The sequence below is a fragment of the Pinus tabuliformis genome, chromosome 9 (assembly GCF_031772625.1).
Source record: "Pinus tabuliformis cultivar Carrire ecotype Pingquan chromosome 9, CPIR1, whole genome shotgun sequence".
Lineage (NCBI taxonomy): Eukaryota > Viridiplantae > Streptophyta > Pinopsida > Pinales > Pinaceae > Pinus > Pinus tabuliformis.
This window is the reverse complement of record NC_142307.1, coordinates 501,702,186-501,719,996: the sequence shown is the minus strand read 5'-3', so window position 1 is coordinate 501,719,996 and position 17,811 is coordinate 501,702,186. Positions and strand designations below refer to the sequence as shown.

Here is a 17,811-nt window from a genome sequence, read left to right as displayed (position 1 = left end):
TACATTGGACAAAGAAGGTAACAAAGGTTCATACCTACTTTGACACCATGTTGCGATAACAAAGAAAAAGAGGGGATTGAATGGAATGAAAACTCCAACCCAAAAATCTATAGTAAAAAGAGAAAAAACTAGTGCTAAAGGTGTGTTAGGGCTGATCCAAAAGTGTGTTAGATAGAGAAATATGCTCGAGCATTAGTGCGCTGCACAAATTCACATAAGAGAGAAAATACGACAACCACGAGAATGCCAAATACATAGTGCCCACAGGCATACAAGTTAAAACACTTGTATTAAGGAGCCTTCCTCAATAATTAAAACATGATGATTTATGAATAAAGCTTAGGTTTTGTTTTGATACCTACTCAAGTTGGGTAGTGCATTCTCTCGAGAGGGTTATTTGATTCCTCACAAGAGGTTTATGTGCCTACATGAGTAGGGGCACACCTCTTAAGGGAGTTATGGAGTCTACATATCAAAGTTGACTAGGTTAGCCTTAACCACACCTAGTAATACAATGAAAGAATGAAGTATCAAAGCTGACTAGGTTAGCCTTAACCACACATAGTAATACAATGAAAGAATGAAGTATGGCCTTGGCTTTGTATTACCTCTTCAGCTTGCATCTAAGTGGAAAAGGCTCTAATCCACATATTCAACATTGAGGTAACCCTAGATTCAACATTGAGGTAACCCTAGGAGAAGCACCATTGTCTCTATAGTGCAAGTCTCCTCTCATTTTGGCTAGCTCTCTTAAGGTCGGGGGTGGGGGGGTTTATCCTTAGAAGTTTGTGATGTAATGATGCTATTTCTGGAGAGAGCAATGAACCTTAGACCTAGGGAGTATATATTAATGATGATAAACATATGATGCAAAGGTTTACTTTGTGAAGTACAATAGGTTGAATCCTAAGTTATAGGAAACATGGGACACCCCTCATACTAGCCGCATTTCGGTGCAAAAACTCTGAAATGTGGTTAAAAAGTGTTTTAGCTCGGATAAAACGTGTTTCACTGTTTTGAAACCTTGCGTTTTAGCATTCGTAAATCGTGTTTGAATGTTGTATGAATGTCCATACAACACATGGGGCAGCAAAACATGCTTATGTTGTGTGTGTGGGCCAAACACAACTTACTTTAAAAAAATAAATAATTTATGAGTGGGACAACCTAACATTCAAGCCTAGGGTGCTACTAATCCTATGTAATTAATGGTAATTTTAAGAATATGTTATGTAATTAATGGTAATGTTCAATTTAACCTAAAGTTTTAACATTACCATTGAATCAAGATGTTTCAGAGTGGCTCCAACCTCATTAGATTTCATATGGAGAAAGTAAAACTTTAGATCTCACCCCAAAACCAACAAACTTAATCGATTTCAGGATTGAAGGGATTTCAATGTCTCATTGGGTTCTGCCATGTACGAGGTTATGGAAATAGCATTTAGTCAAGAGCACCAAGCCCTCTATATACCTTAATATTAGTGGCATTGATCGTTGAACTCCTCTATCATGACTTAGTACAAGTGTAGCCATCACTCAAACAAAATCTGGATTTGACATGTTAAGCTTTTTCCATTGTATTTTGATGCTTAGAGGGTGATATTGATGATGAGTATCCCAATATACACAATAATTTCAATGATATGTATGTATATGCCCTAGAATAATTTTCTTGGGCCTTGTTCCTTGGCAGCTCCAAATCTATTCATGAATTCGTATCTATATTCTAAATTATAATGTTAAAACTTAAATGCTTTCTTTCAAAGTATATTTCACGTTTCCCTGTTTCTTGACTTTTTGGGGTTCACGTTTCCAGCGTGTTCTTGTTTCAAAGATGTATTTCCATTTCCTCATACCATGCAACTTAGGTTATATCCAACACAAGATATATCCTAGGTTAAATAGCTAAGAAGGGTAAGGTCAACAATACATAAAAATATGTGTAGTGGTTATGCCATAGTCACAACAATCTCCATGGAGGTAGGATGTCTCCATCAAAGAGGAGGAAAACTGATCAAATCTCCAATGCCTAGCCTCTAAGCAAGGAATGAGGTTTAACAACCCCCTAGGTGTGGTTGCCCTCTCAAAAAGTGAAACGACCTAGCAAACACGACACCTAAGGTGGCATATGTGGCTCTAAGAAGGTGGATAACTCCTCTAAAAGTAATCTGATGATCCAAAATTGAAGTCTCCAAGGTGTAACCGACTCCTTAAAGCATGCCAATTGTCATCTTCAAGAAGTGAGGGGTCAATGACCTCCTCAAACAAACTCCACATTTGAGGTAAAATGCTAATGATCTATTGAATAAGGGGATGACTTCTTAAAATCTGTGACATATAGTCCAACAAGTATGTAAAGTACCCCTTAAAAAGGATAGGTGCTTTGGGGAGGGTTGCTTGATTGTCCAAATGCATAAAAATATATGTTGCATGGGTTCACAAACCCGAGGGTGGGGTTCTTGAAACTGTCCCGAGTTCTCGTTCCCAAGTATCGGATTCAGGTACAGGTTCTTTTGAGAAGAACCCATAAGAACTGGGTTCTTCAATGAAGAGCCGAGTTCTCCATTAAAAAAATTTGGGTTCTTTTGTCTTGACGGGTACGGAGAACCCTGATGATGGGTACTTGGAACCCCAAAATCGGGTTCTTTAGGGTTCTTTGGGGTTCATTTTAGTTTTTATTTTTAAATTTTTAATTAATTTAATGGGCTTCCCCTAATATTCCAGGTAGCTAGTTCTTCATCTTGCAAGAGGAATTGGAGTACTTATGCCTTTATCCATTCAGTAAAGAGAAATAGGTTGGGCTCAAAGAAGGCAAAGAACTTAGTGTACATTCATAGACACTTCGTATCATATCTTGAAAAAACCCTTGGGTACAAGGAGGGTCCTTTCAAGAGATGGGACCAATACATAGATGATGATGTGTGTGTGGACGAGGAGATACAACTAGATGGCCTTATTGAGCTACCTCCAGTTGCTATGGATGAGCAAGAGCCTCAAGATGAGAGTGATTCCTACCTGGAGAGCATGCTAACTGAAGATTTGAGAGATGCTGATGACATGGATGTTGATGACATTTCTTGAGGAAGCCATTGTTCACTATTAACTATTTTTATTTTAGTATTTTAAAATTTCCTAGTTCTATGTTTGGAGATTCCTCAAGGAAAATTTTGAATTAGTATGACAATTGACATATATCATGATTCTTATTAATATGTAAACTCCAATTTGCACTTGATATCAAACTAGAAATTTTGAAATTTCATTGTGAATGTTGAATGTTCAATGATGTGCATGTTTAAATATATAAAGTTTAAATCATAAATATTTTAGTTTTCTTGTTTAAAGTTGAAAAATATACAAATTCATATATATTATAATTTATAATATTTATATATTATATATATAAATTATAATATACCCCCGACGAACCCACACACCCCATTTCAAAAAATGACGTCCTCGTTCCCGTCCCCGAACCGACACGTTTCCTGGCAACATAGATAAAAATATTTGGAGGGGGAGAGTGCTCCACATTATGTTTTTTAACATGATCTAAAGTACCAAATACATATCAAATAACTCAGTGTGTTAGGGAAGTAATCACCTATGCCAAAGTGTGACATACATACATAGATCCACCCTTATGTTAAAGGGGAAGTGTGGTTCTAGGTATAAAACCTTTACAATAATATAACATAACTTTTACAAAGGGTAAACTGAAAAAACCTAGGAAAACTGTCATGTGTTCTAATAGGCCCATCCCATAATTGCAGCACACCCATCTTGACAATAAATGATCTCTATATGATGGTTAGAATGAGCCATAAGGGTAAGGCTATCTTTGAAATGGAACTTAGAAGGTTATGCCATGATTGACCATAGGAGTCTAGAGAAACCACCTAAGTAAACACTTTACATAGATCATGCACGATTTAGCAAAACTAGAATTGATATATCATCACAACTTGCCCCTCATCATGATGTTCCACAAGAATCCTTGTGAAGGCACAATTAATCATGTAACACTGGGCTTTGACATCAGCTCAAAAAATGCACAGGATCAACTCTGATGTTGGGATAATCTGTCAAAGAAAATGTGGCCCCCCTGATGCAAATATGAAGGGTAATGATACATTTGAATGGGTTGTGGCCACATGTACATATTACACTAATAGTTCCAACAACATTGGACCATGGCATGAAACTATGATTCACGGACCAAAATAATTGAAGGTTCTCAAATAATACACTGCTTGATGGCAAGTGTCAAGACTTGACCATCTTTATATCTTGGTAGAAAAGAATCAAACAACTCAAAAGTCGATAGCCTTAGATGTTGGTCAAAACCTTAGCTGCTATGCAAATGCCAAAAACCCTAGTTACTTTGCAAAAGTTCAAAAACTTAGTTAGAAACCCTTCTTAAAATCTGCAACAAGAAATAAGTAAGAGTGATGAAAATCAGACCAAAAGTTTGGTTTATACTTTATAGGCATTTTGGGTTGGTGGTATTGTGTTGACTAGGTGGGGTCTAGGTTGGACCTACTAAAACTTGGCAGGTTTTTTTTCTTGTTTTGGGTATGCCAGCCTGAGTTTGGGTCGAATCTGTCAGCTCTAAGTCAAACTGTTTCATCTAGGATGGTGAGTAGGGTAGACATGGTGTTTTTCATGTCTACCCCGCAACAGGCGAACTAGTCTTGGACTGTTTGGTTCCAATAGCATTGTACCCTTGGTCATCACCCCTTGGTGCATGGATCAGAATTGTCTGAACATATTAAGATGCTAGAAATAGAAGACCAAGAATTACTTCATAGTACAAGTTTACTTTCTTATGATGGGCTCTACAACGTTGCAGTGGTGTTCTTGTACAGATGATATCTTTATCTTAGTTGGAACAAGCACACATGATTGTGATTGCCTCTAGAACCTTGCATTGGTGCTATTGTACAGATGATATCTTCATCTTAGATAGGTTTACTAAATAATTGAGTGTCAGTCATTGAAATGAGTCTTACCACATACTTTTCAGAGAGCAAAATATCTGCAAATTCGTAAGTTTTACAATTTCAGTGTGACTTGATTGTATGATCACAACCACTAGAGGAAAAATGGCTAATGCATCCATTATCTAATAGTTAACTGTGGATTCATGTCTCAGTGCACTCTGTGGGAAGAGGAAAAGCAAAATAGGAAAAGTAACCAGTCAGATGATTTTGCCTATGATTTTAATTTATTCATTTCATCTTATTGACAATTATGTTATTTGTGAAATAGAGAGGGTGTGTTTTATTGCATTGTTATTTAGTCTTTCTGTCGCAGACAACACCATACAGTTCTTCGTGAAATGAGCAGTGCACATTGTGACTGTAGATAGGATTTGAATAGGTTTGGGAATTTTGAAGAGCAATACATTTGATCCCTACATATGTGTTGATACTTGATAATAATGATGGTAAGGATTCTTAATGATTTTTTTTTTTGGGTTGGGAGTTTAACCTTGACCTTCTGTGGATTGCTGTTACTTTTGTTGTACAATTTAGTCTTTTTAGTCATGTTACACATCGGAAAATTGATCTATCTTTTACCTGTCTTATGGTCCAGATGTGGAATCATGCAGGCTGTATTCTGAAGAAAAAAGGTCAATTTAAAACGTATGTATCTTAGCTTGTTGCATTGTATTATTATTTTCTTGTTACGTAAAGTATTGAAGGTTTGATGGTTTTTTTTATTTCTTGATTGTAATTTCAGATTAAATGATGTTGAAGGGGTTGACACACTTAGATGGGAAGATCAACAAAAAATCAGGAAGTATGTTGAAGGTCTTGTTGAAGGTTCTGCGCTGGGTGGGGGTGGAAGTACTGCAGATGATGGCAGCAATGAATATGCCATAGAGAGTGCTAAAAGTTCACGTGCAATGTGTAAAAGCTGTAATGAGAAGATTGTAAAAGGCGAGGTATGATCTCTTTGATATTGTGTTATACACATATTCATGCACCAAATAAAATGCAAATGTACAAGTATAACAAATGTGTTTCTTAGAAGCATTGATATTCAACATTTCACCCCCATGTAACCAAGCACCCGCCCTTGAGCCCGTAGGCAAGGGTAGGACATTCGTCAGGGCTCAAGGCTGTACAACAACAAGGCTCAAATCCATTACGACAATATACTTGATATGAGCTCAACAGGCTGTACAACAACAAGGCTCAAATCCATTACGACAATATACTTGATATGAGCTCAACATTTCACTTGTGGGAGTTGAACCTGGGTGGGGAGGATAATAATCATTTCTCACAACCACCTGTTAACAAATTCAGTTGACATTCATATTCAATTTATGTAGGTGTTTCTGATATAAAAATGCGCCGATACCTTTACTGTGTGTATTTTTAGCTTTCATCTCCTTGTTTTCATTGCAGTTTTTATTTGAATCTTAAAGATAGGCTATTGATTCTGATCATATGGTTCGATCTTCAATCTTGCCCCTATTTTAGGGCCTCTAGCTGGTTTGCTTGCCTCTGAGATTGTCTTTCACCATCTTGATGTGGATATATCTGAATTTATTTTGTGTTTCAAGCGTCAACCTCTTCAATTTCAATTATGGTTTGCAATTTTTCTTCCCTATACTCATTAATTTCTTACTTGCCACTGTGAAACTGTCTGACTGTTATTCAACATTTTATTTACTATGTAATGACTTGTCATATTTTTTCAATATATAAATACGATCTTATGCTACGTACACAAGGTTTTGGTCTTCATGCACTTATATTTTTTGCATGACAGATTATTGGATGATTTAAACTTCTATACAAACCCACATTTCAATTTCATCTGACTTGATCATGGGGCCCATGGCAGTGATTAACGTTGAAGATCATATTAATATATAAGTATTTGTTGGTTTAAAGATGATCTCAGGGTTGTCTATAAATAAAAGCTCATGGGATGATAGTCATTAGCAGAGAGGATTGGCTTGAAATATTTTTAGTGCATCCCTCATTGTATTTTTTCCCTTTGCCTTTATTCCAGGATGTCAATGTTTTTTTTTTTGACATTAACGGGTATTGATTTTATTTATGGCGGCAAACTGCCTGCCGCTAGCATTACATTTCAGCTTGTCATAAGAAGAGAATTCAGAAACTGTTCTGTCAAACTAACGCCGAGAACAGGAAAAAACACAACAGGCGAATCATTACAGAAGCATTGGATGTTTCGATAAGAGAAGAATCCGCATAGATGAAGGAGCTGCCCGGCTTTGATCGCTGTATCGCCCGAGGTCGACGGATTTCTTTGGACAGACCCTGAACCAGCTAGCAGAGGTGAATCGAGCTTAAGTGAATCCTCGGTTTCTTTGGAGGATATACAGGTGACATGAGGATCTTCTTCGCACAGTAATGCATTTCTTGAAACTACAGAACGAGTGCCTCCATTAGGGAATGAAAAGCTTTGAGGGTGTTCAGATATGAGAGGAAATCAAAGTTCGGGTAAGAGAGCAGGGTAGGTTCCGGTCAGGATCTGAGATAACTATAGAGGAGTTTTGAATCCGCAAGAGAAGATTTGACAGGAGATAGGTGTATTGAAAAGAGGGTTGTCTGACCTGAAATCGATACTTTATAAAGCTTTGAAATTACCCTGAGGGAGGGATCCGAGAAACAGAGGAGGGCGGAGCAACGAAATAACCATTGGATCAGAAACAGCAGATCGAACAGCATAAACCTTATGGAATAGGACAGAAGGATTCCCTCGAATTAACCACCAGTGCTCTTCGGTTGCAGAGGGAGCCAAGATTGGCCTCCAAATCTGCTTGAGAGTTGAGCCCCCTTAATATGTGATAGAAGGATATTTTCCTGAACTTGGGCAGTAAGAGTTGAATGTTTTTGAAAACAGTGGCTAAATGGATCTGATGAGGAGTCTTACGAGAGGATATTGCCTGGATGATGAGCCTAGAGTCTCCAAAAACACAGAGAGAGGGGATGTTTCGATTAATTGCCAGGTTCAGCCCTTGCCACAGTGCTAGAGCCTCTGCTCTATTGTTGGTTTCGATGCCCAGGCCCCAATGGAATCGCAACTCTGTTGAACCTCCAGGTTTCAAAAGAACCCCACCACTGCCTGCCGCCCTAGGGTTTCCTTTAGAAGCCCCATCAAAGAACAAACAGTATTCATCTAAGGATGATCTCCACTTTATAAACTCCTGTTCCTCAAGTCTGATCTCCCAGTTGGCATGGATAGGAGCAGAAGGTGTGGATCTTTCGTTCAGATTCGGTACCAGCTCTTGGAGCCATTGCTCCTCTTCTTTGACCAACTTCAATTCATTCCTGGAAGTAGAATTGACATCCAAAGCCTCGCCTAGCAGAGCTTTGATTTTGGAAACTACCCGTGTAGGATTGCAGCTTTCTCCTCTGAAAATCCTATTATTTCTCTCCAACCACAGCTTCCAGCATATAAACTTAGGGATCCACATCCAGCTTATTTTGAGAAGACTTTTTTTTTTAAGGCAAAAGGGAGGAAGAATGATCCAGGTTCGGAATAGATTAGAGATGCTTTCTGGAAGAACAAAATTTGCATGGTTTAACCTCAGAACTCCCTTCCATACTACCTGGGCAAAAGGGCAGAGCAACAGCAGATGATTGACATTTTCTTCAGCAGCCAAGCAAAGGGGGCATCTGGAGGGCCCTTCCATCCCTCTTCTTCTCAAATTGTCTCTGGTGAGAATGCTATTGTGCGCAACAGTCCAACAGAAAAAGTCAATTTTGGGGAGAGAGGGGAAATCCCGTATGAATTTCCATATAGCTGGATTAGGAGGAGCATAAGGGACAACCATAATACTTTTGTAACCTTCGGCAGCTGTGTAAGAGCCTGAGAGGGAGCCCCAGCCTCTTTTGTCTTTAGAGGTGGCCTTTGAGGGAGACTTGCCTTGAAGCAGATCCAGCAGAAGTGAAGCTTCCCCTTGCAACATATGAGGAATCTCTCCTAAATTCCAACAATCCCAGAGTCTATCAGGATCGTTCTTCCAGGTGGAAATGTCCCACAAGGTGTGCAAGTTGGAGGACTGAAGCCAAGCTCTGATATTTGCAAGCCCCTCCACTTGAATCAAAGGTTGGTCTCCCAGAATTGAATCTTCCCAGATTTTAATTTTTCTCCCGTTACCTGGGATCCAGTAAAGTTGCTGGCTGAACTGCTCCATAGCATGACTGCAGAGATTGAAGATCGGAGATCCTTTTAAGGTTCTTGGAGGCTTATCCAGGCATCTCAAGCGTTGTCCTTGGTAGTATTTCTTCCAGATGACTCTTTTGCTCCAACTAGATTTACCGGAAACTAAATTCCACAAGATCTTGGTTCCCAAAGCAAGGTTTTGAGCAGCCAAGTTACGCAGATGGAGGCCGCCTTCCAGAAGAGGTTTCTTGATGGTCTCCCAGTTCACTAAATGGATCCTTCTGTCGTTGTTGTTCCCACCTTCCCATAGAAATCTTCTCAACAAACTGTCCATTTTGCTGAGAAAGGATTTGGGGGCGAGGAGAACTGAGTTTTGGTAAAGCGGCATACTTATAAGGACTGACTTCATCAGGATGACTTTCCCTGCATTATTCAGCCATGAGGCACCCCAAGCTTGGATTCTGTTCTTTAACTTATCGAGCAGCGGCATCCAATGGGCCAGTTTGGGTTTGGTTTTGAAGATTGGGATCCCGAGATATTTAAAAGACTCCCAATTACGATTTCCATCCATTTCTAAAAGCCTTGCAATGTCAGACAGCTCCTTAATCGTGCAGTTCCAGCCATAGATTGAGCATTTCCGATAGTTAATTTTGCTTCCTGAGATCGATTTGTAAATGTCCAGCTCCTTCTTGAAGGATCTAGCAGAGATAAGGCTGGCTCCTCCAAGCAGCAAAGTGTCATCTGCGAACTGTGCATGATTGATATCCTTCACCCTCTGAGTCGTTCTAAGGCCAGGAAGAATTTGAATCTTCTGATTGTGATCAAGCTGGAAACTGAGGACCGAGGCCTGAATAGCATAAAGGAGAGGAGACAAGGGACAACCTTGTCTGAGGCCTCTAGAGGCTTGGAAGAAGTCAGTTGAGCGGCCATTGACCAGAGGTGCGATCCATGGCGAGGCAATACAGGCATTTACCCAGTTTATGAAGGCGGATGAGAAACCTAGATTCTTCATTACATTGAACAAAAAATCATGTCTTACCCTATCGAAAGCATTAGCCAGATCGAGCTTAATAACCATACCTTTCTCTTTTCTTTGGCAACTTGAATGGACAGCTTCTTGCACCAGCACAATGTTGTCCAAAATCTTTCTTCCTTTTATGAATCCGCCTTGATTTTCAGGGATGATGGAAGGCAAAATATTCTTTAACCTGTTGGCAATTATTTTGGCCTAAATCTGCTAAAGTCGGAAGCGCCTTTCTCCTTTGGGATCAATGCTAGAAATGCCGAATTGATGCCACCACCCAGCTTTGCACAATTCTGGGATTTTTTGACCATTCTCAGTAAATCTTTTTTGATTGTCGACCAGCAGGCCAAGAAAAACCTGACAGTGAACCCATCAGGACCTGGGGCTTTATCAGGCTCCATAGAATCCAGAATATGCTTAATTTCGTCCAAGCTGATCGGAGCAGTCAGCATGTCGTTGTCCGAATCCTTAACGCTATTGGGAATTAAATCCATCGGATAGGCCTGGGGATCTATAGGGTTTTCTTCAGGAGCCGAATAAAGATCTTTGAAGAAAGAATAAGCAGCTCTCTTGATGCCATCAAAATCCTTTATAACTGTGTTTTGGTATTGTATCTCAGAAACTGTTTTGAAGTGTTTTCTGGCTTCGGCTTGCTTGTGAAAGAAGCTGGTGTTCCTATCTCCGGACTTTAACCATAAATTTCTAGATTTCTGTCTCCAAAATTCTTCCTCCTCCCTGCTAGATTTGTGAACCTTTTTTTGCAGCTCGACTTCTTTTTGAAGGAGATTTTGAGTTACAGGACTATTCTCCATTGCTGTTTGATGGGCAGCAAGGTTGTTGAGAGATTCTTTTCTTTTGGCAGAAGGTGTTTCCAATCTTTTTGCCCACTCCTTAAGACTTCTTTTTAAAACTCTAATTTTCTCTTCCCACACATAGAAAGGGGACCCATGGACAGGCCTATTCCAGGCATCCGAAACTACATCTTGAAATCCTTCTTGCTGAATCCACAGAGGGCTGAACCTGAATGGAATGGGGCCTAAATTACCATCCATTGAAAGCTCAAGGAGGATGGGCTTGTGATCAGAAATGAGATTTGGAAGAATTTTAGAAGTGGCCATTAGACCGCAAGTCAGGAAGGATGAATGGACAAGGAATCTGTCCAAACGGGCAGCTATATGATTTGGGGCTAATCTTTTGTTGGACCAGGTGAATTTGCCTGAAGTAGGTTTTATATCCTCCAGGTCCCAGCCCAGCATAATATCTTCAACCCATTCTCTAGCAGGGTCCCTGACAATGGAGCCTCCCTTTTTCTCATCAAGAGCAAGGGTGACATTCAGATCCCCTGCAATGATAATATTTCCTGGATTTTGTTCTGAAAGAAAAGATTGAAGCGAGTTCCAACAATTTTTTTTTTCCCCTGGCAAAACAGGAGCATATAAATTAAACATACTTACTTGTTGACCAGAATCTTTGTGAAGGAGCTGAGTGAAAAGCCAATGGGGACTGCTTTTTTCTTGAATGAGATCATAAATGGAGCTGTTCCAGAAGGTGGCTATTCCACCAGAAGCACCTCTTGCACTAACCGCTCTTCCTTGACCTTTTTGCCAAAATACTTTACTGGATTGGAGGAGAAGGGGTTCCTCCAGCTTAGTCTCCTGGATGAGAAGGATTTCAGGCGAATATATTCTCACTATGTCTTTGACGGCTTCCTCTTTCAACCTGCTGCCTAATCCTCTATAGTTCCAGGAGACGTATTTCATTATTTACTGATTTGGGGGATTGAGGCTCCTTTTGGAGCCCTGTTACTCTTGCGCCCAGATCTCGTATTCATCATTCCTTTGAGGGTTTTTTGAGAACCTTGTAGGACATCTAGATAAGTTTTTTCCTCACGCTGTTTCTTCTTGGATTTCCGGCCCCTTGTCGATTTAATAGGAGTGACTTGCGAGTTATCTGTTTCAGAATCTCTCTCTTCCGAGTCCTCCTCAGATTCGGAGGCGAGGCTGATATGCTCTTCATTACCTTCTTTCCCCTGCTGACCATCATCAACTGGAGGAGCCGATGATTCGCCTTCAATATCTTTCACTTGCTTCGACTTATTTCCAGTTTCCTCTTGTGTCTCCATTGTCTCCACCTGTTCTCCTGAGGAGGAGCCATCTTTGAAATCAGCATTGGACTTTGGGTTAGATTGAGGTTTCCCCAGCGTTGCAGAGGTATTCTGCCCCTGGGGCTTTGGGACAGCCTTTCCCTTTTTAATTTCTTTCCATCCTTCCTCTTCAACCGTGGTCCCTGCTGAAGCTTTTGGGCAGTCACGCTGGAAATGTCCATGCTCATGACAGGTTCGGCATTTGAACGGCAATTGCTCGTAATCCAGCTTCTGATAATGCTGCCATTCTCCTACTGAGAGCTTGACCGCTTCGGGTAGACCGGCTTCCAGATCGACTTCCACGCAGATTCTGGCGCAGGTATATTGGCCCTTGTGGTCAGCTTTATCAATGAAACGCCCCAGCCCATTTCCGATCTTCTGCAGGGATTGATAGCTCCAGCAATGTATCGGGAGGTTAGGGAGGCGAACCCAGACCGGCGCCTCCTTAGGGACATCTACGGAGGGGTCGAAGTCGGGGCTCCATTTATTTAGGTACAGACCTTGATTTCCCATAAAATACGGCCCGTTTCTGAACACCAAATCCCGATCTTCTTTGGTTGTAAATTCAAAAATGAAGTAGCCTCGTCCCACAGCATAACAGATCACATTGTTTTTTAGCTGAGGTCTCCAGTTCCTCTGAATCCATTCGTCCGTGATTTTTGTGGATGGCCAGCGGCCCATAAACTGCCCTACTAGGCCTCTGTCTGCCAGAGCTAGAGCGATTTTGATCGATTGTTCCTCTGGGAGAGCAATCTCAGGAATCTCTTCAAGTTTCTTAATGAACTTCGGCGCCTCTGAAGATTTGCGTTTCTTCCCTTGCTGTTTTAACAGGCTGCTAAAAGCTTCTGCAGATGAGATTGGAGGGGTGGGAGCGGCCTCCCCGCCCCCTGGACCGCTCATGGCTGCGTCGATCGATGGCGGCTGTGGCTCTGAAGCAACTCCGCTGAGCAGAGCAGCGCGCGGCCAGGTCAGTCCGAGCAATTTTTTCGGGGAGTTAGTTATGGATATTACTAATAAACATTGAGTAAAAATAACTTCCAGGATGTCAATGTTAAGAGCTGAAAGATGTGAGAGAAAATGATTTTCTTCATGCCTAAGGAGTTAGACCATGAAAATGAAAAATCATAAATTATCATGTGATACATAAATCAATTTGTATCCAATTGTCATAGGCTTTGTCGTGTACATGTTATATATTAGCATATAGTCCTTATAACCAGACAGAAAGATTAACTTCATTAGAAAGTCATAATTTGTTTTTGCCATTTCTTTTTCAACAAAGGAAGCATATTTCTATTTGAATACATTCATCGTTATCTTGCATCCGAGTGATGCTTTTTCAAAATGTTTGTGTGTTCATTATTTTTATTGAAATGTGTTTTCCTTTACTAAGTTTTTTGAGTTATTATTGGGGGTTTATAGTGCCACCTTAGTGAGAAGGAAAAACCCTCATGGCATCCAAGATTGAGAAACGTTTTCTTGATGAGTAGTAGGTCACACGAGTGTTGGAATGGTTAGTGTATGAGGGATCCTTGATTTATATTGTTCACACATTCTCAAACCATGGTTTGGTCTTAAGGGAAGAAAACATATTTCGATGACTCTACTAGTGTTTATGTACACATCTATACCAACTTTGTAGCATTTCACCCTTTCAATTGGAGAAACAGGTTGGAAGAATGATATGATTAATCTACTAGTATCAGTCAAGCATCTTAATTGATGCATCATTGAAGGTTATCATCTCTAAACATTGCTAAGCTTCTAACTAAGATAATAGAATAACATAAGCAAATTTGTCCTCCAATTCTTGAAACAAACAATAGTACTCGCTCTAATGTCTTAAGAGGCCATGTATTTGAAAAAGAAATGCTCTCTAGTTTCTCCCTCCTTGAAGGAACAAAAATTGCAACTTTTGTCATCCCATTGAATGCAAATATTATTCTTAACATGTAATTGGCTTGAGCATACCTTGAGTTGGCTGAGAAGGAACCTAAGGCCATAGGATAAATGATGTGACAAGTAGTTAGGAGTAACAATTAAATCATTCGAGATTTGTTGGAAATTGTTCATGTAGAAAGTGAATTTGGAGCAAGAGGTTTGCATGGGGTGAGCCAAGTAATCTTAACAATTCGTTGACTTACACTCTTTTTGATTGCAATGTTAGTTGTCAAAAGGAGAGATGAGGATCATCCAAAGAAAATCTAAATGGGGTGGATGTGATAAATTGATGTACCTCTTGACTGAAAGAACAAAAGGGTCTTAGAAAATCAATCAATTATTCAAAATCAATCAATTATTCATGTTGATTGATTCTAATAATAGAGCCTTTTGTAAGAACACAACAATAAGGGATCCTATCACATTTTGAAGTTGTGTTGCCTAGGGATTGGAGCGTGTAAGTGAGGTTATCTCAAATGCACACTTTTGGCAAAGTGATTAGGATCTAATTGTTTCTTAATTATTACTTTAGTGATAGTTTGCTAGCAATTATAATATCATAGAGCCTCATCTTGAAAATGCCATTATGAATGTGAAGTTGGAAACACTGTGATTTGAGGATTTGCCAAAGAGTTGTATGCCTTTATAATCATGTCGTGGATGTCGATCTCAAACTAAAAGAGGTGTCTATCTAATGTACTCAAAAAATTTAGGATGTGATTTCTAGTGTCTCTCCCTTATAACAGAGGTGAAGTTTGGAGAGAGCATCTTACAAACTATTAAAAATAATTACCTTAGTCTTATTAAAGCTCACCATCTAAGATTACATAAATGAGCTATGTCATCTCTGCTATCTTCTTTTGGGAAAGAAAATGTCTTCAATATTGCATTATTAGGTGACAATAGTGTCATGAAGGCTTTGTCCCAACCTAGAAAAAAAGGTCATGTTACCCTAGGTAACCCCTAGGGAAAAACTTTCTCCTTTTTGAACATAAATCCAGCTAGTAGCCCTATGACAGCCGACACATAACATTATGCCATACTTCTCCACTCATTGCTCCGGTAAGATTTCTCTCCCATCTGGCATTCCTTCTTAATGGAAGGTGGTCATCTATTGTACTTCGACCATTTTTGCAATCATGTTCTTTCATTTAATGATATGGGTATACTAGTATTTATCACGGGGCAAAATGGATGAATAATTGATCTCCATTGTATTCTTGTTCCCACACTTCACCTAGGAGGTTAGTTTTTGACTCTAGTCTAGTGGGACTTCCTTTGAGCCCATAGGGTTCAGGAAAGACACTATTGGGGAAACATTGATTGTTAAAATTGGCAACTATGGCCAAACTCCATGTGGGTCATATTATTTATGGCAGTCGATATTTTTATTGGATCCCTCTCATTGAGAGGTGTGGGATTGATCTAAAGATCATCTGATTCCGATAAGTATTTATGAAGTTATGAATTTATTTATGTTATGGACAAATTGTTAAGTCGGCTAACAACTTATGTAGGCTGAAAAGCCCAACAGTGATGTCTATTCAACCTCTACGTTTTAGTATAAGTAGAAGAGGACTTCAAGTCATTTCTACACACACTTGGATCTCTTCCTCTCTCTACTTGTCTTTGGGTTTTAGTAGGAGGAGAGATCCTAAGGAAAAGCTGGAACTGCCGGAAAAGCCGGAACAACCGAAAAAGCCGGAACAACCGGAAAAGCTGGAAATGCCGGAAATGTCAGAACTGCCGGAAATGCCGGAACTACCGGGAATTGCCGAAACAGCCGGAGCATCTGTCTCCGAAGGAAGGCAGAATGATGTATGAGATCATGGGCAGCATAATAAGTACCATGATGATATGAGCATGGGCAACATAATGATGCATGATGATATGAGTATGGGCAGCATGATGTATGAGATCATGGGCAACATAATAAGCAGCATGATGATATGAGCATGGGCAGCTTGGTGATAAATAAGACCATGGAAGATGCAGCATGATGAGCAGCATGAAGATGAGAGCAGCTCAGTCATCAAGGTTCATCACATGTGACAGTACAACAAGGTGTGACACGATAATGTGCAGCAAATAGATGAGATGCAACACTATGATAGGTGAATGAGTCAGCTTAGAGAATCAATTGAAGCAATATGTCTTCAACTAATCTCATGCCGATATCAAAAGTCAAAGTGATTGACTTCTATTGTAAATGTACTATCTCTCTCACTTTCTCTGCTAAAATTTGAAGAACATAAAAGAAGAATTGATCAAGGGTTTCCCCACATTGTCGGGTTTGTCCCTGGCTAGCGCCACATCTTGTGTCCTCTTGACTTGGCTTGTCTTCTGCGATTTATATTTATGTTCTATCTGCAGTTTACTTTATGCTGATGTGATTGCTAATGTGGAAAAGAAATTGAAATAAATTGCTCTAGCATAGAACATACCTAAAACTAACATGGTATCAGAGCTGAGGTGAAGACAATGCCCAAGCAAGAGTGAAAGAGCAATCACCAAAGACAATAGGGACAAGACAAAAGGATCAATGAGTTCCACATCTCTCTTCTAAGTTCGCTAAGGGTGAAGTGGAAGCAGAGAATATTATCAGAATGGCACAAGGGAAGATCTCTTCATTGGGAAGTTCAGATCTAAGGGTGGAAGGAAAGGCAGATGCCTTGGTTGCAATAAGTTCGGCCATCATGCAAAGGAGTGTTTGAATAGCAGAGACACATCTCTTGATGAAGATAACAATCATTCCAGGGACATCTTCAATGATCAGAGGAATGATAAGTAATGCAGGTCATCAAGGAAATGGTCGACTCTTCAAAGAAAGCAAGGAACCCCAGAATCTCTTTTATGTACCTGATCGCAGAGGAACCTGGTGTCCATCTTGGAAATGGAAGTTTAAGGTTTCAGGATGGCACTCATCGATGGAAAGGTACGTGTTTGAAAATAGATTTTTCAAAGATTTTTTAGAGTTCAGGGTTGTATCAAGTCCATCGGGGACCTTGTCCATTGACTAAGCACCGGAGGTCTGTGAGTCAGATGGTGACCGAGATGCCTGAATTCAAAAAGAGCATGAAGGTACATGTCTGAGATGTATCGAAGGAAAATCTTACAAGGGGACCATTCCCCTCATGTAGCAAGTCCACAGGTTTGTAACAACCCGTGGAGTGTGGGATTCATGAATGGGAATCTCATTTATATAGGTGGAAGAAAGCCCTCTATGGCTTGAAGTAAAACACCCTGGGCGTAGTATGAGAGGATTGATAGCTGTTTGATGAAGCTGAGATTCTCTAGGAGTGAAACCGATCCAAACCATTACTCGAAGGTTGTGGATGATAGACCTCTCATACTGGCACCTCATAAGGACGACCTATTTCTGACAGGTGCAAACCCTCTCATTTGCAGAAGTAAGAGGGAGTTGGATTCCAAATGTGGAATGATAAACTGCAAGCCTGTGACTACCTCGAGGATATTAATTTTCAGAAGTTATATGGTAGTGATGTCGGACCAGATTTGGGAAATGCCTCTGAGTTTCATAAAC

The 17,811-nt window shown here is 40.0% G+C and overlaps 1 protein-coding gene across 2 annotated transcripts in view; it reads left to right on the top strand.

Annotated features, from left to right (window-relative positions):
- The window catches only part of PARP1 (poly(ADP-ribose) polymerase 2), a 517,112-nt gene that overhangs the window by 283,060 nt on the left and 216,241 nt on the right, over window positions 1-17,811 (top strand). Inside the window, exons 2-3 of one of the 2 annotated variants that reach the window (XM_089445251.1) lie at window positions 5,602-5,651; window positions 5,749-5,953. The exons of the other annotated variant lie outside the window; for it this stretch is intronic. Of the exons in view, the coding sequence (XP_089301377.1) occupies window positions 5,602-5,651; window positions 5,749-5,953 (255 nt within the window). The remainder of the gene's footprint in view (window positions 1-5,601; window positions 5,652-5,748; window positions 5,954-17,811) is intronic. 2 annotated transcript variants of the gene reach the window in all.